Consider the following 26,414-nt stretch of genomic DNA (forward strand, 5'->3'; position numbering starts at 1 on the left):
ATAGCTCCATCAGTGAGATGTCTGCTTCCAGTGTAATAGGTTATGGGTTCTAATCCTGGGTGTGACACTTGTAAAATGTGTATCTATAATAAAAAGGGTGTAACTTGTAAGGTTCAGTGAGGAAGAGATAGCAGTGGCTATCAATTAACTTAATTGAATGTTGTTGCTGAACACATGGAACAGGAGAAGAGGTGCCCCCCTACAGAGCAGGAGCCCGGCGGCAGCCGACTCCATTGCCTCCCACAGTTACGCCTCTGGGTGCAATGTAGTCAGCAGCAGCAGGGAGAGGAAGAGAATATACAGGGATGCAGGTAGGAGAATCAATGGACACTGAAGGGAGAGTGACAGTGAGTAGGGGTGAGACAGGCTCCCAGCATTCAGACCTATCCCCATATGTGCCTCCCCAGCTATTCATCTCAGTTCTGAATTAATGCTCATTGGTTTATGACAATAAGAAATGACCTAATACAAATCCCTCATCCCTCATCAGGTTATGGAGCTGTGGTCTGACCTCCTCCTGCTGTGATGATCTCCGCTCTGTTATTACTACAAACCACTCTCTGATCGGACTGGAGCTGTCATTCAATGCTCTGGGGGACTCTGGAATAAAGATTCTGTGTGAGGGACTGAGACATCCAGACTGTACCCTGCAGACTCTATGGTAAGTGCAGTAATATATCTGTCATCTCAGTACAGACATGGGGCACATGAGACAAAATCACAGAAAAATAATGGTGATATCAACATAGAATGACAAGGGGCATCAGATACGGAGGGACATTCCGAGTTGTTTGCTCGCTAGCTATTTTTTTGCAGCGCAGCGATCAGATAGATATGGGGGAGTGTATTTTAACTTTGCAAGTGTGCGAACGCTTATGCAGCCGAGCGATGCAAAAATCTTCTTTGCAGTTTCTGAGTAGCTCTGGAATTACTCAGCCGCTGCAATCATTTCTTCCTGTTCGGTGCCGGCTTTGACATCAGACTCCCGCACTGCATATGCCCAGACACGCCTGCGTTTCCCCAACCACTCCCGGAAAATGGTCAGTTGCCACCCACACACGCCCTCTTTCTGTCAATCACCTTGCGATTGTCCGTGCGAAGGGAATCTTCGTTAGATCCATCGCTAGGCGCTGATCCACTTTGCACTCGTACGACGTGCCTGCGCATTGCGGTGCATACACATGCGCAGTTCAGTCCTTTTCAAAGCCCATCGCTGCTAAAATCCGCAGTGGGCGATCAACTCAGAAAGACCCCCACAGGGGGAGGTGTAGCAAGCCTTGGAGAGAGATAAAGTGGAGGGGATGCTCTAGCACAGTCTTTGAAATGAGAAAAGTTGTTTTATGCAATTTCTCCACCCTATCTCTCTCAACGGCTTGATACATCTCCCCGACCATCCAACATCAAGGTGGGCGCTTACAGAATAGTCTGCAGAGGTCAGAGGCTGGCACCAGAGACACCTGAGTCATGAGCTTGTGTGAACTACACACCCCATAACCAGGGAGGATACACCACTAACACCAGTTACATAAAGCAAATAGTTCCTGATATTTATATTTGGATGATCTAAAAAGGAAATGATAATAAGTAATTTACTGCCCAGGGTAGTGGGGGAAGATGGAGAAGTGGAGAAATTGCCCATAATATGACTGTGCTAGATACTGACCCAACATGTCCTCTCACTCTCATGATTAGTGTTAGATATACCGAGCAGCAGTGGCGTATCTATAATGGGTGCAGTGTATGCGGTGCACATGGGCCCCTGAGTCCACACTGCACGCACTGCACCAATTGCTCACATACTTACCTTTCCGGAGTCCATCGCTGACTGTGTGTGGGCCCCCTCCTCTCCTGTAGCCGTCACCGCTGCTGCTGGTGCATTGAGCACTAGAGACTCTGGCACAGCGCCAGAGTCTACGTTGCATGAGCAAGAATCCGGAAAAATGGCGCGGCAGCCATTTTTCAGAGTCCTGCGCATGCACTAGAGATGAGCGGGTTCGGTTTCTTTGAATCCGAACCCGCACGAACTTCACTTTTTTTTCCACGGGTCCGAGCGACTCGGATCTTCCCGCCTTGCTCGGTTAACCCGAGCGCGCCCGAACGTCATCATGACGCTGTCGGATTCTCGCGAGGCTCGGATTCTATCGCGAGACTCGGATTCTATATAAGGAGCCGCGCGTCGCTGCCATTTTCACTCGTGCATTGAGATTGATAGGGAGAGGACGTGTCTGGCGTCCTCTCCATTAGAATAGAGATAGATAGATTAGATAGAGAGAGATTGTGCAGAGTCGCAGACAGAGTTAGTTTACCACAGTCAGTGACCAGTGCAGTTGCTAGTTAACTTTTATTTAATATAATATATCCGTTCACTTCTCTCTGCTATATCCGTTCTCTGCCTGAAAAAAAAAACGATACACAGCACAGTCAGTCACACAGTGTGACTCAGTCTGTGTGCACTCAGCTCAGCCCAGTGTGCTGCACAGTCATCAATGTATAAATTAAAAGCTTATAATTAATTGTGGGGGAGACTGGGGAGCACTGCAGGTTGTTAGCAGGAGCCAGGAGTACAATTATATTAATTAACAGTGCACACTTTTGCTGCAGGAGTGGTGACCAGTGCCTGACCACCAGTATAGTATTGTTGTATACTACTAATATCTCTTTAAATATCAACCAGTCTATATTAGCAGCAGACACAGTACAGTGCGGTAGTTCACGGCTGTGGCTACCTCTGTGTCGGCACACGGCAGGCAGTCCGTCCGACCAGAATTGTATTATTTATTATTATATACCTACCACCTAACCGTGGTTTTTTTTTCATTCTTTATACCGTCATAGTGTCATCCTAATTGTTACGAGTATACTACTATCTCTTTATCAACCAGTGTACAGTGCGGTAGTTCACGGCTGTGGCTACCTCTGTGTCGGCACACGGCAGGCAGTCCGTCCGACCAGAATTGTATTATTTATTATTATATACCTACCACCTAACCGTGGTTTTTTTTTCATTCTTTATACCGTCATAGTGTCATCCTAATTGTTACGAGTATACTACTATCTCTTTATCAACCAGTGTACAGTGCGGTAGTTCACGGCTGTGGCTACCTCTGTGTCGGCACACGGCAGGCAGTCCGTCCGACCAGAATTGTATTATTTATTATTATATACCTACCACCTAACCGTGGTTTTTTTTTCATTCTTTATACCGTCATAGTGTCATCCTAATTGTTACGAGTATACTACTATCTCTTTATCAACCAGTGTACAGTGCGGTAGTTCACGGCTGTGGCTACCTCTGTGTCGGCACACGGCAGGCAGTCCGTCCGACCAGAATTGTATTATTTATTATTATATACCTACCACCTAACCGTGGTTTTTTTTTCATTCTTTATACCGTCATAGTGTCATCCTAATTGTTACGAGTATACTACTATCTCTTTATCAACCAGTGTACAGTGCGGTAGTTCACGGCTGTGGCTACCTCTGTGTCGGCAGTCGGCAGGCAGTCCGTCCATCCATAATTGTATTATTATTATAATATATACCACCTAACCGTGGTTTTTTTTTCATTCTTTATACCGTCGTCATAGTGTCATACTAGTTGTTACGAGTATACTACTATCTCTTTATCAACCAGTGTACAGTGCGGTAGTTCACGGCTGTGGCTACCTCTGTGTCGGCAGTCGGCAGGCAGTCCGTCCATCCATAATTGTATTATTATTATAATATATACCACCTAACCGTGGTTTTTTTTTCATTCTTTATACCGTCGTCATAGTGTCATACTAGTTGTTACGAGTATACTACTATCTCTTTATCAACCAGTGTACAGTGCGGTAGTTCACGGCTGTGGCTACCTCTGTGTCGGCAGTCGGCAGGCAGTCCGTCCATCCATAATTGTATTATTATTATAATATATACCACCTAACCGTGGTTTTTTTTTCATTCTTTATACCGTCGTCATAGTGTCATACTAGTTGTTACGAGTATACTACTATCTCTTTATCAACCAGTGTACAGTGCGGTAGTTCACGGCTGTGGCTACCTCTGTGTCGGCAGTCGGCAGGCAGTCCGTCCATCCATAATTGTATTATTATTATAATATATACCACCTAACCGTGGTTTTTTTTTCATTCTTTATACCGTCGTCATAGTGTCATACTAGTTGTTACGAGTATACTACTATCTCTTTATCAACCAGTGTACAGTGCGGTAGTTCACGGCTGTGGCTACCTCTGTGTCGGCAGTCGGCAGGCAGTCCGTCCATCCATAATTGTATTATTATTATAATATATACCACCTAACCGTGGTTTTTTTTTCATTCTTTATACCGTCGTCATAGTGTCATACTAGTTGTTACGAGTATACTACTATCTCTTTATCAACCAGTGTACAGTGCGGTAGTTCACGGCTGTGGCTACCTCTGTGTCGGCAGTCGGCAGGCAGTCCGTCCATCCATAATTGTATTATTATTATAATATATACCACCTAACCGTGGTTTTTTTTTCATTCTTTATACCGTCGTCATAGTGTCATACTAGTTGTTACGAGTATACTACTATCTCTTTATCAACCAGTGTACAGTGCGGTAGTTCACGGCTGTGGCTACCTCTGTGTCGGCAGTCGGCAGGCAGTCCGTCCATCCATAATTGTATTATTATTATAATATATACCACCTAACCGTGGTTTTTTTTTCATTCTTTATACCGTCGTCATAGTGTCATACTAGTTGTTACGAGTATACTACTATCTCTTTATCAACCAGTGTACAGTGCGGTAGTTCACGGCTGTGGCTACCTCTGTGTCGGCAGTCGGCAGGCAGTCCGTCCATCCATAATTGTATTATTATTATAATATATACCACCTAACCGTGTTTTTTTTTTCATTCTTTATACCGTCGTCATAGTGTCATACTAGTTGTTACGAGTATACTACTATCTCTTTATCAACCAGTGTACAGTGCGGTAGTTCACGGCTGTGGCTACCTCTGTGTCGGCAGTCGGCAGGCAGTCCGTCCATCCATAATTGTATTATTATTATAATATATACCACCTAACCGTGGTTTTTTTTTCATTCTTTATACCGTCGTCATAGTGTCATACTAGTTGTTACGAGTATACTACTATCTCTTTATCAACCAGTGTACAGTGCGGTAGTTCACGGCTGTGGCTACCTCTGTGTCGGCAGTCGGCAGGCAGTCCGTCCATCCATAATTGTATTATTATTATAATATATACCACCTAACCGTGGTTTTTTTATACCACCTAACCGTGGCAGTCCGTCCATAATTGTATACTAGTATCCAATCCATCCATCTCCATTGTTTACCTGAGGTGCCTTTTAGTTCTGCCTATAAAATATGGAGAACAAAAAAGTTGAGGTTCCAAAATTAGGGAAAGATCAAGATCCACTTCCACCTCGTGCTGAAGCTGCTGCCACTAGTCATGGCCGAGACGATGAAATGCCAGCAACGTCGTCTGCCAAGGCCGATGCCCAATGTCATAGTACAGAGCATGTCAAATCCAAAACACCAAATATCAGAAAAAAAAGGACTCCAAAACCTAAAATAAAATTGTCGGAGGAGAAGCGTAAACTTGCCAATATGCCATTTACCACACGGAGTGGCAAGGAACGGCTGAGGCCCTGGCCTATGTTCATGGCTAGTGGTTCAGCTTCACATGAGGATGGAAGCACTCAGCCTCTCGCTAGAAAACTGAAAAGACTCAAGCTGGCAAAAGCACCGCAAAGAACTGTGCGTTCTTTGAAATCCCAAATCCACAAGGAGAGTCCAATTGTGTCGTTTGCGATGCCTGACCTTCCCAACACTGGACGTGAAGAGCATGCGCCTTCCACTATTTGCATGCCCCCTGCAAGTGCTGGAAGGAGCACCCGCAGTCCAGTTCCTGATAGTCAGATTGAAGATGTCAGTGTTGAAGTACACCAGGATGAGGAGGATATGGGTGTTGCTGGCGCTGGGGAGGAAATTGACCAGGAGGATTCTGATGGTGAGGTGGTTTGTTTAAGTCAGGCACCCGGGGAGACACCTGTTGTCCGTGGGAGGAATATGGCCGTTGACATGCCAGGTGAAAATACCAAAAAAATCAGCTCTTCGGTGTGGAGGTATTTCACCAGAAATGCGGACAACAGGTGTCAAGCCGTGTGTTCCCTTTGTCAAGCTGTAATAAGTAGGGGTAAGGACGTTAACCACCTCGGAACATCCTCCCTTATACGTCACCTGCAGCGCATTCATAATAAGTCAGTGACAAGTTCAAAAACTTTGGGTGACAGCGGAAGCAGTCCACTGACCAGTAAATCCCTTCCTCTTGTAACCAAGCTCACGCAAACCACCCCACCAACTCCCTCAGTGTCAATTTCCTCCTTCCCCAGGAATGCCAATAGTCCTGCAGGCCATGTCACTGGCAAGTCTGACGAGTCCTCTCCTGCCTGGGATTCCTCCGATGCATCCTTGCGTGTAACGCCTACTGCTGCTGGCGCTGCTGTTGTTGCCGCTGGGAGTCGATGGTCATCCCAGAGGGGAAGTCGTAAGCCCACTTGTACTACTTCCAGTAAGCAATTGACTGTTCAACAGTCCTTTGCGAGGAAGATGAAATATCACAGCAGTCATCCTACTGCAAAGCGGATAACTGAGTCCTTGACAACTATGTTGGTGTTAGACGTGCGTCCGGTATCCGCCGTTAGTTCACAGGGAACTAGACAATTTATTGAGGCAGTGTGCCCCCGTTACCAAATACCATCTAGGTTCCACTTCTCTAGGCAGGCGATACCGAGAATGTACACGGACGTCAGAAAAAGACTCACCAGTCTCCTAAAAAATGCAGTTGTACCCAATGTCCACTTAACCACGGACATGTGGACAAGTGGAGCAGGGCAGGGTCAGGACTATATGACTGTGACAGCCCACTGGGTAGATGTATGGACTCCCGCCGCAAGAACAGCAGCGGCGGCACCAGTAGCAGCATCTCGCAAACGCCAACTCTTTCCTAGGCAGGCTACGCTTTGTATCACCGCTTTCCAGAATACGCACACAGCTGAAAACCTCTTACGGCAACTGAGGAAGATCATCGCGGAATGGCTTACCCCAATTGGACTCTCCTGTGGATTTGTGGCATCGGACAACGCCAGCAATATTGTGTGTGCATTAAATATGGGCAAATTCCAGCACGTCCCATGTTTTGCACATACCTTGAATTTGGTGGTGCAGAATTTTTTAAAAAACGACAGGGGCGTGCAAGAGATGCTGTCGGTGGCCAGAAAAATTGCGGGACACTTTCGGCGTACAGGCACCACGTACAGAAGACTGGAGCACCACCAAAAACTACTGAACCTGCCCTGCCATCATCTGAAGCAAGAAGTGGTAACGAGGTGGAATTCAACCCTCTATATGCTTCAGAGGTTGGAGGAGCAGCAAAAGGCCATTCAAGCCTATACAATTGAGCACGATATAGGAGATGGAATGCACCTGTCTCAAGTGCAGTGGAGAATGATTTCAACGTTGTGCAAGGTTCTGATGCCCTTTGAACTTGCCACACGTGAAGTCAGTTCAGACACTGCCAGCCTGAGTCAGGTCATTCCCCTCATCAGGCTTTTGCAGAAGAAGCTGGAGGCATTGAAGAAGGAGCTAACACGGAGCGATTCCGCTAGGCATGTGGGACTTGTGGATGCAGCCCTTAATTCGCTTAACAAGGATTCACGGGTGGTCAATCTGTTGAAATCAGAGCACTACATTTTGGCCACCGTGCTCGATCCTAGATTTAAAGCCTACCTTGGATCTCTCTTTCCGGCAGACACAGGTCTGCTGGGGTTGAAAGACCTGCTGGTGACAAAATTGTCAAGTCAAGCGGAACGCGACCTGTCAACATCTCCTCCTTCACATTCTCCCGCAACTGGGGGTGCGAGGAAAAGGCTCAGAATTCCGAGCCCACCCGCTGGCGGTGATGCAGGGCAGTCTGGAGCGACTGCTGATGCTGACATCTGGTCCGGACTGAAGGACCTGCCAACGATTACGGACATGTCGTCTACTGTCACTGCATATGATTCTCTCAACATTGATAGAATGGTGGAGGATTATATGAGTGACCGCATCCAAGTAGGCACGTCACACAGTCCGTACTTATACTGGCAGGAAAAAGAGGCAATTTGGAGGCCCTTGCACAAACTGGCTTTATTCTACCTAAGTTGCCCTCCCACAAGTGTGTACTCCGAAAGAGTGTTTAGTGCCGCCGCTCACCTTGTCAGCAATCGGCGTACGAGGTTACATCCAGAAAATGTGGAGAAGATGATGTTCATTAAAATGAATTATAATCAATTCCTCCGCGGAGACATTGACCAGCAGCAATTGCCTCCACAAAGTACACAGGGAGCTGAGATGGTGGATTCCAGTGGGGACGAATTGATAATCTGTGAGGAGGGGGATGTACACGGTGATATATCGGAGGGTGAAGATGAGGTGGACATCTTGCCTCTGTAGAGCCAGTTTGTGCAAGGAGAGATTAATTGCTTCTTTTTTGGGGGGGGTCCAAACCAACCCGTCATATCAGTCACAGTCGTGTGGCAGACCCTGTCACTGAAATGATGGGTTGGTTAAAGTGTGCATGTCCTGTTTTGTTTATACAACATAAGGGTGGGTGGGAGGGCCCAAGGATAATTCCATCTTGCACCTCTTTTTTCTTTTCTTTTTCTTTGCATCATGTGCTGATTGGGGAGGGTTTTTTGGAAGGGACATCCTGCGTGACACTGCAGTGCCACTCCTAGATGGGCCCGGTGTTTGTGTCGGCCACTAGGGTCGCTAATCTTACTCACACAGCTACCTCATTGCGCCTCTTTTTTTCTTTGCGTCATGTGCTGTTTGGGGAGGGTTTTTTGGAAGGGACATCCTGCGTGACACTGCAGTGCCACTCCTAGATGGGCCCGGTGTTTGTGTCGGCCACTAGGGTCGCTAATCTTACTCACACAGTCAGCTACCTCATTGCGCCTCTTTTTTTCTTTGCGTCATGTGCTGTTTGGGGAGGGTTTTTTGGAAGGGCCATCCTGCGTGACACTGCAGTGCCACTCCTAGATGGGCCCGGTGTTTGTGTCGGCCACTAGGGTCGCTAATCTTACTCACACAGCTACCTCATTGCGCCTCTTTTTTTCTTTGCGTCATGTGCTGTTTGGGGAGGGTTTTTTGGAAGGGCCATCCTGCGTGACACTGCAGTGCCACTCCTAGATGGGCCCGGTGTTTGTGTCGGCCACTAGGGTCGCTAATCTTACTCACACAGCTACCTCATTGCGCCTCTTTTTTTCTTTGCGTCATGTGCTGTTTGGGGAGGGTTTTTTGGAAGGGACATCCTGCGTGACACTGCAGTGCCACTCCTAGATGGGCCCGGTGTTTGTGTCGGCCACTAGGGTCGCTTATCTTACTCACACAGCGACCTCGGTGCAAATTTTAGGACTAAAAATAATATTGTGAGGTGTGAGGTATTCAGAATAGACTGAAAATGAGTGTAAATTATGGTTTTTGAGGTTAATAATACTTTGGGATCAAAATGACCCCCAAATTCTATGATTTAAGCTGTTTTTTAGTGTTTTTGGAAAAAAACACCCGAATCCAAAACACACCCGAATCCGACAAAAATAATTCGGTGAGGTTTTGCCAAAACGCGTTCGAACCCAAAACACGGCCGCGGAACCGAACCCAAAACCAAAACACAAAACCCGAAAAATTTCAGGCGCTCATCTCTAGCATGCACTGTAGACTTCCTGGTTTGACGTCACAAACACGCCTTGCGTTTGGCCAGCCACTCCCCCGTTTCTTCAGACACTCTCGCGTTTTATCCTGGCACGCCTGTGTTTTCCCGCACACTCACAGAAAACGGTCAGTTTCCGCTCAGAAACACCCACTTCCAGTCAATCACACTCCGATCACTTCAGCGATGAAACTTCTTAGTTCGGACGTGAGTAAATCTACTAAGTTTTGTGCTCTAATACTTAGCGCATGCGCACTGCTTACCATGCGCATGCGCATTTTTGCCTTAATCGCTCCATTGCGTAACTCGGCAAGGAGCGAACAACTCAGAATGACCCCCTATGTGCTAATGCCAGTATCAGCCCTTCCCCTGCTGTACAGCTGTGTGTCTGTGACTATGTGCTAATGCTGGTATCAGCCCTTCCCCTGGTGTACAGTCGTGTGTCTGTGACTATGTGCTAATGCCAGTATCAGCCCTTCCCCTGGTGTACAGCAGTGTGTCTGTGACTATGTGCTAATGCCAGTATCAGCCCTTCCCCTGGTGTACCGCCATGTGTCTGTGACTATGTGCTAATGCCAGTATCAGCCCTTCCCCTGGTGTACAGCCGTGTGTCTGTGACTATGTGCTAATGCCAGCATCAGCCCTTCCCCCGGTGTACAGCTGTGCTTCTGTGACTATGTGCTAATGCCAGTATCAGCCCCAGAGCCGGTGCAAGGTCTCGCTGCACCCTAGGCAAATCTTCAGCCTAGTGCCCCCTAACCTGCAAACCCCACCGCACCACCACCTCTTTGAGGGCAGATGCAGGTGGCCACTAGGTGGGCTGGGGTGAATTGCATCATTATACATATAGTATACAGAGAAAAGAGACAACGCTCAAGGACTTTTAAAGTTTTTGTGACTTTGTTCATAATATACTTTCACTTAAAAAGTCCTTGAGTGGCATCTATTCTTTATATACTCTTTATAATACTTTATATGGGGTCTGGTGGGGATATTTAATTGGGGTTGGGTACGGGATGCCACCGGCCACGAAAGAGACAGCAGCATCCTGACCACCATAATTCCAAAATGAGAATGAAATTAATTAACCTTACCCCTTACCTAACCCCCCATCACCCCAGCCTAACCCTAACCCTCACCGTCGTACTAATGTTACGTTCTTGATGCTCAGAACTAGAGAGATGTTGCGTAGTGAGTCCAGAGCACCAGGACGTGATGCTGAAATAAGGAGTGGTACAGGAATAGCCCCTAGCACCCTACCTCCATTGTTTTACCCGTGTGGTCAGTTCACGCCTGAGTGACTATGGTTTCTTGGGCACACAGCAGCCGCGTTTAAGGGGCGGATTAGGTCTGCCCAACTCCGATGCCCCCAGGTCTTAGAGAGAGACAAGGCGTGAACCGAGACAGGATAATAACAAGGGGACCTCTGACTAAAGCAAAACAGAAAGCTAGGGGCTACTAACTACACTTAAACTAAATATATGTGCGGCATGCCACCAAGGGAAAAGGACAACAAAAGATACCACTGTCCGCACCCCCACACGGCACCGCTGTGTACAGGGGAGGACAGTAAAAAGCGGAAACCTCCGCAAAAACACCAGTACAAAATTAACACAAGGACTAAGCGGCCTGGGCCGCAACTCGCGGCAGAAGCCGCTACTCACGAAACCGGGAGAGAACCCCAACAAGCGAGAACCCCCAGATGACTGCAACAGGTTCACTTAGACAGGAAGGATTCCCAGGACTGGCTTCAGAACTCAAAGACTCAGGAGCACAGGGAGCAGGATTGACCAGATACAGCTGACCAGGAACAGACGTTGCAAGGCAGGAACAGCATACAGGAAGTTATCACCGGCGAGGCTGCAGTGTGCTGGCTCCCATAAGAAGGCCCTGCTGGCCAATGACAGGAGGGCCAGCAAGACCAGCACCCAGACCCTAATTACTAGTTGCCGTGCAGCTGCCCTGCTGCACGAGCAACTAATCATTCTTATCTGGCAACGGGGAACGTGGTCCGCCAATGGCGTCCATGTTGCTATGGACCCAGCGGCTGAGGACGCCCGGTGTCCTAGCGTTGCCAGGGACCCGGCGGATACAGCACTCACGGCATCCTGGCATTGCTAGGTGCCGGGCGGGCAGGGAGGGAGGTGCGGCGGCCGTGAGCGTCGCTTGGTAGCAGACCGAGCAGCGCCGCGGACTGCGGCACCTAACAGTACCCCCCTTGAGGAGGGGATAAAGAACCAATAAAGCCGGGTTTCTGAGGAAATTCCTGAAAGAATAATCTCTTAAATTTAGGGGCATGTAAATTGTTATCCAGGACCCAAGACCTTTCTTCCGGCCATAGCCTTTCCAGTGAACCAAAAAATAAAGCCGGACCCGGGAAACTTTGGAATCTAAAACCTTCTCCACCAAGAACTCTTGTTGCCCCTGAACATCCACTGGAGGTCTACCCCGGGAAGTCTTCCGAGGGAATCTCCTGGAAGAAATATACTGCTTAAGAATGGGACAGTGAAAAGTATTGCCAATTTTGAGTAATTTAGGCAAGCCTAGCCGAAAAGCAACTGGATTGACCTTCTTAACGATACAGAACGGTCCAATAAATTTGGGTCCCAATCTAGCCGAGGGTTGTTGGAGCTTGATGTTGCGGGTTAACAACCACACCTTATTCCCCACCTTAAAAGTGCATGGGCGTCGGACCCTATCAGAAAAAAAAAATTCTCGGAAGGCAGCCTTCTTAAGGGCAAGGTGCACTTTTTTCCAAATCATTCTGAGACGGGAAGTTAAGGTCAACGAGGAGACTGGAAAATGAGGGTAAAAAGAATTGGCTCTAGGATGAAAGCCCAAGACCGAAAAGAATGGGGACTCCTTAGTGGAAGAATGACAAGAGTTATTATAGGCAAACTCGGCCAAAGGATGAAATTCAGACCAATCATTCTGAAGTTTGGCCGAATATAGCCGTAAATACTGTTTTAACGACTGATTAACACGTTCAGTTTGTCCGTTAGACTGTGGATGGTACCCAGATGTTAAAGAGAGTTTCATATTTAATGAGGCACAAAAACGTTTCCAGAAATGGGCGATGAATTGCGGTCCCCGATCAGAGACAATATCCCTGGGTAAACCATGGAGCCTGAACACATGGCGGAGAAACAAAACTGCCAACCCTTGAGTAGAGGGTAATCGGGGAAGAGCAATGAAGTGGGCCATCTTACTAAAACGATCTACTACCACCCAAATCGAAACCCAGCTGAAAGAGCAAGGTTCACCATGAAATCCATCGATATATATGTGACCATGGCCTGAGAGGAACGGCTAGAGGCATGAGTTGCCCGACCGGCAACGATCGAGATACCTTGTACTGAGCACAAACCTGACCGGAACAGACAAATTCCCTTACATCTTTAGAAAGATTAGGCCACCACACTGAGCGAGAGATTAACTCCAAGGTCTAAGTGATACCCGGATGACCAGAAACCTTATTATCATGAAACTCAGCTAGAACAGTGCCTCTCAGAAATTCAGGGACAAAGAGACGATCTGCAGGAGTGACTTTGGGAGCCTGCTGCTGAAGCTGGACTAGCTGTGTAAATAAATCCTGTGTGAGGCCAGCCCGGATAACAGACGATGGGATTATGGGGGTAGTAGCCGGGTGGTTATTGTGAACCGGAAGAAAACAATGTGACAGAGCATCGGCTTTTGTATTCTTGGAACCGGGCCTGAAGGTAATTATAAACCTGAAACGAGTAAAAAACAGCGTCCAACGTGCCTGTCGAGCATTAAGCCGTTTAGCTAACTCAATATACTGCAGGTTCTTGTGGTCAGTAAACACCGTAATGGTATGCCTTGCTCCTTTCAGCCAGTGCCTCCACTCCTCGAAAGCCCATTTAACTGCCAACAATTCTCGATTACCAACATCATAGTTGGATTCTGCGGAGGAGAATTTTCTGGACATGAAGGCACATGGGTGTAATTCCTGAGACTCCAGGTCTTTCTGTGAAAGGATTGCCCCTACTCCAACCTCTGCGGCATCTACCTCGACAATAAAGGGGAGATCCGGGTTAGGGTGTCTGAGTACTTGAGCTGAGACAAAGGTCTGCTTTAAGGCCAGGAAGGCAGACTTGGCTTCAGGCGACCAATTTGAAGGGTACGCTCCTTTTTTAGTCAATGCCACAATAGGAGCAACCAAATCTGAGAAGGTATGAATAACACGCCTATAGTAATTTGCAAACCCTAAAAAGCGCTGAATTGCTTTTAAGTTCGTAGGTTGTGCCCAATTTTGGGATGGCCTGGAGTTTTTTTGATTCCATGAAAAAGCCCTTAGGAGAAATAATATACCCCAGGAAGGACACTTCTGTGATGTGGAAATCACATTTCTCCAGTTTGGCGTACAAATGATTTTCCCGTAACTTCTGAAGGACCAGTCGCACATGGGTAATATGTTGTTCAAAAGACTTAGAGTAAATCAAAATGTCGTCTAAATAAATGACTACAAATTTTCCTAGAAAGTCGCGGAGGACGTCGTTAATGATATTTTGAAATACAGCAGGAGCATTAGACATCCCAAACGGCATCACCAGGTATTCATAATGTCCCGACTGTGTTACGATTACTAGGGTTCTCTGTGTGTGCATACCTGAAATGAGGTCAGCTGAAGCCGGGTGAAAATTAAGTAAGGTTTATTATGGAAAAAGAAGTAGCAAAAATATATACATACAGAAACTGGGTCCTTGATTTACATGGAACCGAACAGGATATTTCCAAATAATAGTAATGGCTGGTAATAGAAACAAGGAGGAAGGTTATGCTTGAATATTGGTATAGTCCAGTTTAAACACAGATGTGAAATAAACATGAAGATATCCGGGTTTAAATCAAGCAGGGGAAAAATAACATACCAAAACGTAGTAATCAGGCCGGGGTAGAAAAACAGACTGCAAATAATAGTCCAGAAATGCAGATGTGAAATAAACATGAAAATATCCGGGTTTAAATCAAGCAGGGGAAAAATAACTTACCAAAACGTAGTAATCAGGCAGGGGTGGAAACAGACTGCAAATAATAGTCCAGAAATACAGATGCTGAACCGGCAGGGTTAGAAGTCTTGAAGCAAGGCATATGAAACGGCAAACTGCAGGGAATGTCTCCAAGATGCAGATAAGGCAGAATCAGGACAGGATTACTGGAGAGAGCCCAGTTGCACTCCAGACGGAACCACAATGATCTGCACCTAGATGCTGGTGAGCTGGAGTTAAATAGCAGCACCAGGTGTTGGCCCCAGCTGCTCACAATCAGGTAGTTAACCTGCATAGACAGTGTGCAACTGTCATTCGGATCTGAGGCAGCAAGTGAGACCCCTAGAGGCAGGAATGAGATAATGCAAGGCACAACAAACACAGACATTCCTAACATTATCCCCCCCTTAAACAGGCGGATTCCAGACGCCTAAAAGTTCACCTTCTCTTCTTTTTTCCTGTCCTCTTTTTGGGTTGCCTAGACCTATTTGAAGGTGTCACAAAGACACTACTTGGCAATACAGGTCCATCAATAATGAGTCTAGGATCATCCAGAAGCTCGCTCTCAGAATCGGAGTCACAACCCAGCGGCAGAACTGACCTCTTATTCTCTTGGATGGAATCAAGAGCGGATGGTACATTTGTAGAAGCCAAACTTGCCGAGCAATCTGCGTGAACACCTAAAGATACCTGCCCACATCTGAAAAACTGAGGGTGCTCCCCAGACTGCAAAGGCAGGTTCTCAGACGGGCACACTTTAATAGATTCATCTAGGAGAGTGAGGACAGTTGGTGGACTGAATCTTTCGGACACTGCCTTGAGGAAAGCAGGCAAATCTCGTAAAACTGGATCTTCTGCATCTATAAGACCATTTACCCACTTCAAGGCCCTCCCCCTGCACCTCATACATATGTTAGCAATGATATCAATAGGGTACAAGTCATCAAAACTCAGATAATATTTAAAGAGAGCTAAACAGTGAGAGATATTTCCATAAAAGTAAGGCAGTTCCTCAACGACTTGGCTTTCCAAATTAGATTTACATCAGGGAGGATAGACAACCGTGGCCTCTCAGACAAGATGGACTCTTCTTGCACCTTAGACAAGGAAGTCTCAGATGGCCCCGGCTGGGCAGACACCTCGGGCAAATCTTGGATCTGGGGCTGGACAGGCAGAGCCCCCTCCTGGGGCTGGACAGGCAGAGCCCCCTCCTGGGGCTGGACAGGCAGAGCCCCCTCCTGGGGCTGGACAGGCAGAGCCCCCTCCTGGGGCTGGACAGACCTAGGCCGGACCTCTGGCAAGGCGGACACCTCTCGGACCTCTGGCAAGGCGGACACCTCTCGGACCTCTGGCAAGGCGGGCACCTCTGGCAAGGCGGGCACCTCTCGGACCTCTAGCAAGGCGGGCACCTCTCGGACCTCTGGCAAGGCAGACACCTCTCGGACCTCTGGCAAGGTGGACACCTCTCGGACCTCTGGCAAGGCGGACACCTCTCGGACCTCTGGCAAGGTGGACTTGGATGACTGAGTGACCCGTGAGGCAAGGGCAACAGGGACCTCATGCCGTGAGGCAAGGGCAACAGGGACCTCATGCCGTGAGGCAAGGGCAACAGGGACCTCATGCCGTGAGGCAAGGGCAACAGGGACCTCATGCCGTGAGGCAAGGGCAACAGGGACCTCATGCCGTGAGGCAAGGGCAACAGGGACCTCATGCCGTGAAGCAAGGGCAACAGGGATCTCATGCCGTGAGGCAAGGGCAACAGGGACCTCATGCCGTGAGGCAAGGGCAACAGGGACCTCATGCCCAAAGGCAAGGGCAGCAGGGACATCATGCCCAAAGGCAAGGGCAGCAGGGACCTCATGCCCAAAGGCAAGGGCAGCAGGGACCTCATGCCCAAAGGTAAGGGCAGCAGGGACCTCATGCCCAAAGGCAAGGGCAGCAGGGACCTCATGCCCAAAGGCAAGGGCAGCATGGACGGACACCCCTCCTGGGGTCGCTTGGCCGGACACCCCTCCTGGGGTCGCTTGGCCGGACACCCCTCCTGGGGTCGCTTGGCCGGACACCCCTCCTGGGGTCGCTTGGCCGGACACCACTCTTGGGGTCGCTTGGCCGGACACCCCTCCTTTCGAAATTTGAGCACCACAGTGGCATAACTGAGCAGAATTTGGCACTATGGCAGAATGAGGAAAGCTCTTTTTAGGTTTGCGAGCAGGACATAACTGAATAAAATGTCCCGACCTGCCGCAATAAAAACAGAGCTTCTTATCCCTTCTATGTCTCTTTTCTTCCTCAGAGAGGCTGGGTCGTGGAAAGCTCCAGAACTTGCCTTTGCTTGGGCTTGGAAAACAGCAGCCAGAATTGAGAGCATCAGACTCATCTTTTCCCTTTTTCCACAGCGTCTCCTTAAAGGGAACTGGTAATCTTAATGAATATTCAGGCAGAGCAGACAGTATCTCCGAAGATAGAGTTTGAATATTCTCCAGTTTCTCCCTGAAATCCACAAGCAATGTAGAACCCACAAACGGCAAAAACTCGAGAGGCAGGGAATTTTTCTGAAATGAAGCCACTTTAGGAAATTCAGTTATACCTCAAACTCCTGCACACGTTTATTTTGGCAGATCATTCTGTTACGATTACTAGGGTTCTCTGTGTGTGCATACTTGAAATGAGGTCAGCTGAAGCCGGATGAAAATTAAGTAAGGTTTATTATGGAAAAAGAAGTAGCAAAAATATATACATACAGAAACTGGGTCCTTGATTTACATGGAACCGAACAGGATATTTCCAAATAATAGTAATGGCTGGTAATAGAAACAAGGAGGAAGGTTATGCTTGAATATTGGTATAGTCCAGGTTAAACACAGATGTGAAATAAACATGAAGATATCCGGGTTTAAATCAAGCAGGGGAAAAATAACATACCAAAACGTAGTAATCAGGCTGGGGTGGAAAGGAAACAGACTGCAAATAATAGTCCAGAAATGCAGATGTGAAATAAACATGAAAATATCCGGGTTTAAATCAAGCAGGGGAAAAATAACATACCAAAACGTAGTAATCAGGCAGGGGTGGAAACAGACTGCAAATAATAGTCCAGAAATGCAGATGCTGAACCGGCAGGGTTAGAAGTCTTGAAGCAAGGCATATGAAACGGCAAACTGCAGGGAATGTCTCCAAGATGCAGATAAGGTAGAATCAGGACAGGATTACTGGAGAGAGCCCAGTCGCACTCCAGACGGAACCACAATGATCTGCACCTAGATGCTGGTGAGCTGGAGTTAAATAGCAGCACCAGGTGTTGGCCCCAGCTGCTCACAATCAGGTAGTTAACCTGCATAGACAGTGTGCAACTGCCATTCGGACCTGAGGCAGCTAGTGAGACCCCTAGAGGCAGGAATGAGATAATGCAAGGCAAAACAAACACAGACATTCCTAACAGACTGTGTGCTGAAAGCCGTCTTCCACTCATCCCCAGATTTTATTCGGATGAGATTGTAAACCCCTCTAAGATCGATCTTGGAAAAGATAACGGCAGTCCGAAGCTGATCAAATAGTACTGAAATCAGTAGCAAAGGGTAGGTGTTTTTAACAGAAATTTTATTCAGAGCCCGATAATCAATACATGGTCTGAGCGACCCATCCTTTTTCTCAACAAAAAAGAACCCTGCACTCAATGGAGATTTTGAGGGCCTAATGAAGCCTTTTTTCAGGCTCTACTGTACATAATCATCCATTGCCGTAGTTTCTGGCCCAGACAGGGCATATAGTCTCCCTTTAGGCAGAGAGGCACCGGGAACTAAGTCAATAGCACAGTCATAGAAACGATGAGGGGGCAGAATATCCGCATTACCCTTGGAGAAAACATTGCCAAAGTCCTGATATTCCAAAGGAATAAGTTCTGGGGTGGCTGCCGCAACCCGGACTGGACGGGAAATACATTCCTTAACACAAAAGGGACCCCATCTGGAAATCTCCCCAGACCGCCAATCTATGGTGGGATTATGAAAGGCAAGCCAGTTGTGACCCAAAACTACGGGGACAGCCGGACAATGAGTAAGGTAAAATTCGATTTTCTCCGAATGTAGGGCCCCTACTGTCAATTGTACTGGAGGTGTGCGGTGAGTGATTACCCCATTAGAAAGCGGACCACCATCCAAGCCGTGCATGGTTATACGTTTATCCAAAGGTATCTGTGGAACGCCCAAAGCCTGAGCCCAACCAAGATCCATGAAATTTCCCGCAGCTCCACTGTCGACGAAGGCCGACACCAACGAACTGAGACTACCAAAGGAAATTTTTACAGGAACTAACAAGGAATCATTAGAGGAGATTAATTGCAGACCCAAGTGAACCCCCTCACAATTCACTTGGTCAGAGCGTTTCCCTGCTTATTCGGGCAATTACGCGCGATATGTCCCTTGCCACCACAATACAAGCAAAGACCAGAATTTAGCCTTCTGGCTCTTACCTCTGGGGACAGCTGGAAGAGACCCATTTGCATGGGCTCCTCGACGTTCTCAGGGAAAGTATACACACATGGACTAGGCCTGAAACCAGCTCCTCTTTCAGCCCTCCGCTCCCGGAGACGACGATCAATTTTAATAGCAAGCTCCATAAGTTTGTCTAAAGTCTCTGGAGCGGGGTACTGAAGGAGACTGTCTTTAATAACTTCAGACAAACAGAGGCGAAACTGACTGCGCAGGGCCGGGTCATTCCAGCCACAGTCATTCGACCAACGGCGAAACTCGGTACAATACGCCTCTGCTGGATTTTTCCCTTGCTTAAACACACGCAGGTGGCTCTCAGCCGACACTTAAAAAAGGCATTTACAGAAAGCAAGGCAACATCATCGGCTTTTAGCCCAAAAGCCCAGGTTTGCGGATCGCCTTGTAGTAATGACATCACAATCCCGACCCGTTAAGACTCAGTACCAGAGGTTCGGGGCCTTAAACGAAAATAAAGCTTACAAGCTTCCTTGAAATTAAAAAAATCCTTTCGGTTACCTGAAAAACAATCAGGAAGGTGCATCTTTGGATCTGGAATCAGCCTCGGGGAGGCTCGCAAAAGATCTTCCTGCGATCTCACCTGAAGAGTAAGATCCTGAACCATCTGAGTTAGTTCCTGAATCTGGTTGGCCAAAAGCTGGCTGGGATTCGGTCCTAATACTGCCGGATTCATGAGGCCGAATTTCAAGGCCCACCAAAAAAAAAATAACTCTTTATATTTTTTAATTTTTTGCTGGCCGGTGATAATGTTACGTTCCTGATGCTCAGAACTAGAGAGATGTTGCGTAGTGAGTCCAGTGCACCAGGACGTGACACTGAAATAAGGAGTGGTACAGGAATAGCCCCTAGCACCCTACCTCCATTGTTTTACCCGTGTGGTCAGTTCACGCCTGAGTGACTATGGTTTCTTGGGCCCACGGCAGCCGCGTTTGAGGGGCGGATTAGGTCTGCCCAACTCCGATGCCCCCCAGGTCTTCGAGAGAGACAAGGCGTGAACCGAGACAGGATAATAACAAGGGGACCTCTGACTAAAGCAAAACAGAAAGCTAGGGGCTACTAACTACCCTTAAACTAAATATATGTGCAGCACGCCACCAAGGGAAAAGGACAACAGAAGATACCACTGTCCACACCCCCACACGGCACCACCGTGTACCGGGGAGGACAGTGAAAAGCAGAAACCTCCGCAAAAACACCAATACAAAATTAACACAAGGACTAAGCGGCCTGGGCCGCAACTCGCGGCAGAAGCCGCTACTCACGAAACCGGGAGAGAACCCCAACAAGCGAGAACGCCCAGATGACTGCAACAGGTTCACTTAGACAGCAAGGATTCCCAGGACCGGCTTCAGAACTCAGAGACTCAGGAGCACAGGGAGCAGGATCGACCAGATACAGCTGACCAGGAACAGACGTTGCAAGGCAGGAACAGCATACAGGAAGCTATCACCGGCGAGGCTGCAGTGTGCTGGCTCCCATAAGAAGGCCCTGCTGGCCAATGACAGGGCCCTGCTGGCCAATGACAGGAGGGCCAGCAAGACCAGCCCCCAGGCCCTAATTACTAGTTGCCGTGCAGCTGCCCTGCTGCACGAGCAACTAATCATTCTTATCTGGCAACGGGGAACGCGGTCCGCCAATGGTCTCCCCGTTGCTATGGACCCAGCGGCTGTGGACGCCCGGCGTCCTAGCGTTGCCAGGGACCCAGCGGCTACAGCACGCACGGCATCCTGGTGTTGCTAGGCGCCGGGCGGGCAGAGAGGGAGGTGCAGCGCCCGTGAGCGTCGCTCGGAAGCAGACCGAGCGGCGCCACAGACCGCGGCACCTAACAACTAACATTCAGGATGCTGGCTGTCTGGATTCTGATTGCAACATCCCATCCGCCAGTTTGCCACCTACACCCCTTTAATTGTATGTGTATACATACATACATATATATATGTACGCTCCATATTGTGTTCCATCCCACCATCTGTAAGTTCATTACTAACCCGCATACAGACACATCCTTCGGTTTTTTTCTAGATGAATTCAGTGGTGCCCTCCAGTGGCTGGCGCCCCTAGGCAGCCGCCTAAAGCTGCCTAATGGTAGAGCCGGCCCTGATCAGCCCTTCCCCCGGTGTACAGCCGTGTGTCTGTGACTATGTGCTAATGCTGGTATCAGCCCTTCCCCTGGTGTACAGCCGTGTGTCTGTGACTATGTGCTAATGCCGGTATCAGCTCTTCCCCTGGTGTACAGCCGTGTATCTGTGACTATGTGCTAATGCTGGTATCAGCCCTTCCTCTGGTGTAAGACGTGTGTCTGTGACTATGTGCTAATGCCAGTATCAGCCCTTCCCCTGGTGTACAGCCGTGTGTCTGTGACTATGTGCTAATGCCAGTATCAGCCCTTCCCCTGGTGTACAGCCGTAAGTCTGTGACTATGTGCTACGGCCTGTATCAGCCCTTCCCCTGCTGTACAGCTGTGTGTCTGACTGAAGAGCCCACTCTGCGCATCTTCAGACACTAATACCACCTGATCTTTAGATACCACTATCGGTAGCACCATAGAAACTCGCACTAATGACATTTGGAAATATTTCTGAGACCATATCTAGAATAAAAACTAACAACATTCTCCATGACATACACCTACAGCTTAATAGCTAATATACAGAATATATGAATAATGGTATCCGAATTTAACATTGCAATTTGACATACTGCTCATTGGTTTATGATAACAAGAAATGACCTAATGTAGATCCCTCATCTCTCATCAGGTTAGAGAGCTGTGCTCTGACCTCCTCCTGCTGTGATGATCTCTGCTCTGTTATTACTACACACCACTCTCTGACCGGACTGGAGCTGTCAGAGAATGCTCTGGGGGACACTGGAATAAAAATTCTGTGTGAGGGACTGAGACACCCAGCTTGTACCCTGCAGCGTCTTAGGTAAGACCCTTCTCTGTTAATATATCTGTTCTTTTAGTACAAGTCATAGACCACACAGGGCACAGACACAGGAAAATAGATCTTGGGTGTGGTATATTTTATCTGCATTCATCATATTGATATTCAGGTCAGCATGTTGACATTGACCATATCAACATTTATGTCAACGTGATTAAGTGATTAGGATGTCAACAAATCGTCCCTGGTGGTCTATTGATAACTTACCTGGTATGCTTGGTCTGGTGTCTACAACTGTTTTCTGGGTCTGGTAGTGATATCACAATGACTTCTGGTGGATCCTGCATGGCTTGTGGCAGTGAGTATTGGTAGCCATAACCCCCCCCCCCCCCTAGTGGCTAACCTCCCCTGCTGTAGCCTAACCCCCACCCTCCCATAGCCTAACCCTAACTCTCCCCCTCCTGTAGCCTAACCCTACCCCTCTCATAGCCTCAGTCCCCCTGCCGTAGTCTAACCCTAACCCTCCCCTCCCATAGCCTAACCCTAACCCTCCTCCTCCCAAAGCCTAACCCTAATCCTCCACCAGCCTAACCCTAACACTCCCACTCCCATAGCCTAACCTTCCCCCTATTATAGCCTTCCCTTTCCTGTAGCCTAACCCTCCCCCTCCCATAGACTATCCCTCCCCATCCCATAGTTTAACGCTAGCCCTCCCCCTCCCATAGCCTAACCCTAACCCTCCCCTCCTGTAGCCTAACCCTAACCCTCCCCCTCCTGTAGGCTAACCCTAACCCTCCCTTAGCCTAAACCTCCCCTCCAGCAGCCTAACCCCCCCACCCTTACCTTCCACCTCACATATCCTAACAATATCCCCCTTCCCATAATCTAAACCTAGCCCTGCCCATCCCATTTCCTAACCCTCCCCTTCCCATATCCTAACCCTCCCCCTCCCATAGAATAACCCTAGCTCTCCCCCTCCTGCAGCCTAACCCCCCTTCCAAAGCCTTACCCTAACCCTCCACCTCCCATAACCTTACACTAACCTCCTCCCATAGCCTAAACCTAGCCCTCTACCTCCCATAGCCTAGCCCTCTCCTTCCCATATCCTAACCATAACCCTCCCCCTCCCATAGCCTAACTCAGTGGTTCCCAAACTGTGTGCCTAGGCAACCTGGGGTGCTTCAGAACACTTGCAGGGGTGCCTTGGATTGGTGGTCCAGGACCAATCAACATTATTTCTGGTCAATGTAATGGGCAAAACCAGTGCTGGTGGCTGCCAATCATAAAATATGTGGACAAACAGAAGCAAATCTTGTTCCTCACCACATAATGGAACCTAAATATGACATGTAAACACAATTTTTGATTTAATATTTATTTCAAAGTTTCTCGCTAAGAAGTTTTTGGCCTAGGGGTGCCATGAATAAAATTCTGATACTCTAGGGTGCCATGAATCCAAAAATGTTATGAACCACTGGCCTAACTCTAACCCTTCCCCTCTTATAGGCTAACCCTAACCCTCCCCCTCCCATAGCCTAACCCTAACCCTCCCCTTCCCATAGCCTAACCCTAATAATCCCCTCCGATAGTCTAACCCTCCCACTCCCATAGCCTAACCCTTCCCATAGACTAACCCTAACCCTCCCCCTCCCATAGCCTAGCCCCCCTCCTTATCCTTACCCTAACCCTCCATCTCACATAACCTAACCCTAACCCCCCTTCCCATAGCCTAAACATAGCCCTCCCCTTCTCATAGCCTAACCCTTACCCTTTCCTTCCCATAGCCATACCCTAGTTCTCCACCTCCTATAACCTACCACTAACCCCCATCCAATAGGCTAAATCTAGCCCTCCACCTACCATAGCCTAAACCTCCCCTTCCCTTATCCTAATCCTAACCCTTCCCGTCCCATAGTCTAATCCTATCCCTCCCTCTCCCTTAGTGTGACCCTCTCTTTCCCATACCCTAACCCTAACAATCCCCTCCCATAGCCTAACCCTAACAATCCCCTCCCTTAGCCTAACCCTCCACCTCCCATAACCTAACCCTAACCCCCTTCCATAGCCTAATCCACCCTATCCCATATCTTAAACCTTCCCCTCTCTTAGCCTATCCCTTCCCCTCCCATAGCCTAACCCTCTCCCTCCCATAGCCTAACCCTAAACCTCCTCTCCCTTAGCCTAACCCTAAACCTCCTCTCCCTTACCTTAACCCTCCCCTCCCTTAGCCAAACTATCCCCCTCCCATAGCCTAACCTTTCCCATAGCGTAACCCTTCCCATAGCCTAAACATAACAATCCCCTACCATAGCCAAACCCTAACCTTCCCCCTCCTGTAGCCTATCCCTCCCCCTCCCATAGCCTAACCCTAACCCTTCCCCTTCCATATCCTAACCCTAACCATCACCCTCCCATAGCCTAACCCTAACCCTCCCTCTCCCATAGCCTAAACCTAGCCCTCTCCCTTCCATAGCCTAACCCTAATTCTCCCCCTTCCATATCCAGTAGCTGATCTTGCTACGGGCACACAGGGTTTTTGCCCGGGGCACTGCCTTCCGGAGGGCGCCACCGCCGTAGCAAGATCCACTACTGGCGGTGCCCCCCGGTGCTGTGCTGTCACAGCCGTGCAGTGCACGATGCACCGTATGGTATTGTGGGAGAGGCACATAGACACTAGGAGTCATAACTGACCTCTAGTGTCTATGCTGTGCTATGGGAGAGACGTCATGACGTCTTTTCCATAAATCAGAGGAGTGGCGCTGGTGGACGAAGATGGAGGTAAGCAGCGGTCGGGATCAGGAGCGGGGATGGTGAGTATTAATTAATTAATTTATTTTTGTAAGCAGCACAAACAGGGGCACAACTCTACAGGGGGCACAAACGGGGGCACAACTCTACAGGGGGCACAAACAGGGGCACAACTCTACAGGGGGCACAAATGGGGGCACAACTCTACAGGGGGCACAAACGGGGTCACATGTCTACAGGGGGCACAAATGGGGGCACAACTCTACAGGGGGCATACCTGACCATGCCTCTTTATGAAGCCATGCCCCTATTTTCACCCAGGGTGCCACAATGGCTAGAAACGGTCCTGCCCATATCCTATCTCTCCCCCTCCGATAGCCTAACTCTAACCCTCCCCCTCCCATAGCCTATCCCTCCTCCTCCCATAGCCTAACCCTAACCCTCCCATAGCCTAACCCTAACTCTCCCTCTTCCATAGCCTAACCCTCCCTCTTCCATAGCCTAACCCTAACCCTTCCTCCTGTAGCCTAACCAAAACCCTCCCCCTCCCACTACCTAACCCTCCCCCTTCCATAGCCTAACCCTCCTCCTCAGATAGCCTAAAGGTGGGTACACACTATTAGATATATCTGCAGATCAATTGATCGGCAGATATATCTATGTACGGATCAGGCAGTGTGTTGTGCATACACACTGCCCGATCCGTCGGGGGACTGACGTCCTGAACTGGGCGGGCGGACAGGCGCCTGCCCAGTTCACCTGTCAATCACCGCCGGCCACCGCAGCATGTGTACGGGCGGTCGGACGACCGCCCCGTACACACACAGCGACACGCCAATATATTGTTAGATATATTGGCCGTCGGCTGTGCAGCACAGCCGACGCGATACGTCTGTGAACGACGGAGTTCACAGACGTATCGCCCGTACACACTGGCTGATGGTCCCGCGATGTATCGGCCGTTCAAGAGACGGCCGATACATCGACCAGTGTGTACGGGCCTTAAGCCTCCCCTTACCATAACCCCCCACTGCTGATCTGTGCATAATGTCAAAATTGTGAATATGTCGACCTTCTGTTCATGCTGACAGGTTCAATGTCAACATTTAAAAAATATAAATATTATGACTACATCCTGTTTCTCTTATTTTATCTGAGTACATTTTAATGGAACCATTATTCTATTAAGTGTTATGTTACAGCAGTTGCTTTGTTTTTATATATTTTTCTTTTAATAACAAGTTTTTTGCATTCATTGTTAGCATATTATTACTAGAGAAGTGCGCATGGTTTTGTTCTAAATCTTTGTTTTGGCAAACTACCCCCAAATGTTTTGGTTTTTTATTTCTGTAAAAATTGGGGAATAAACAGCTAAAATAATTTAATTTGGGTCTGTTTTTTTTATAGCGTTAACATCAATAATATTATTATTCACTCAATTTTGGCCACCTCACAGCTCACAAATTTGTTTTCACCAATATTGGCCAAAGACTGCAGTGATCTGGCTCGCTAAACTAAGTG

The 26,414-nt window shown here is 48.3% G+C and overlaps 1 protein-coding gene across 2 annotated transcripts in view; it reads left to right on the plus strand.

The window, feature by feature from the left end:
* Window positions 1-26,414, plus strand: part of LOC135054721 (NACHT, LRR and PYD domains-containing protein 12-like) — a 411,740-nt gene that overhangs the window by 281,842 nt on the left and 103,484 nt on the right. For both annotated transcript variants that reach the window (XM_063958010.1, XM_063958009.1), the window contains 2 exons: window positions 491-661; window positions 22,017-22,187. In XM_063958010.1, coding sequence (XP_063814080.1) covers window positions 491-661; window positions 22,017-22,187 — 342 coding nt within the window. The remainder of the gene's footprint in view (window positions 1-490; window positions 662-22,016; window positions 22,188-26,414) is intronic.

This window comes from Pseudophryne corroboree, chromosome 3, assembly GCF_028390025.1.
Source record: "Pseudophryne corroboree isolate aPseCor3 chromosome 3, aPseCor3.hap2, whole genome shotgun sequence".
In the NCBI taxonomy this organism is placed as follows: Eukaryota; Metazoa; Chordata; class Amphibia; order Anura; family Myobatrachidae; genus Pseudophryne; species Pseudophryne corroboree.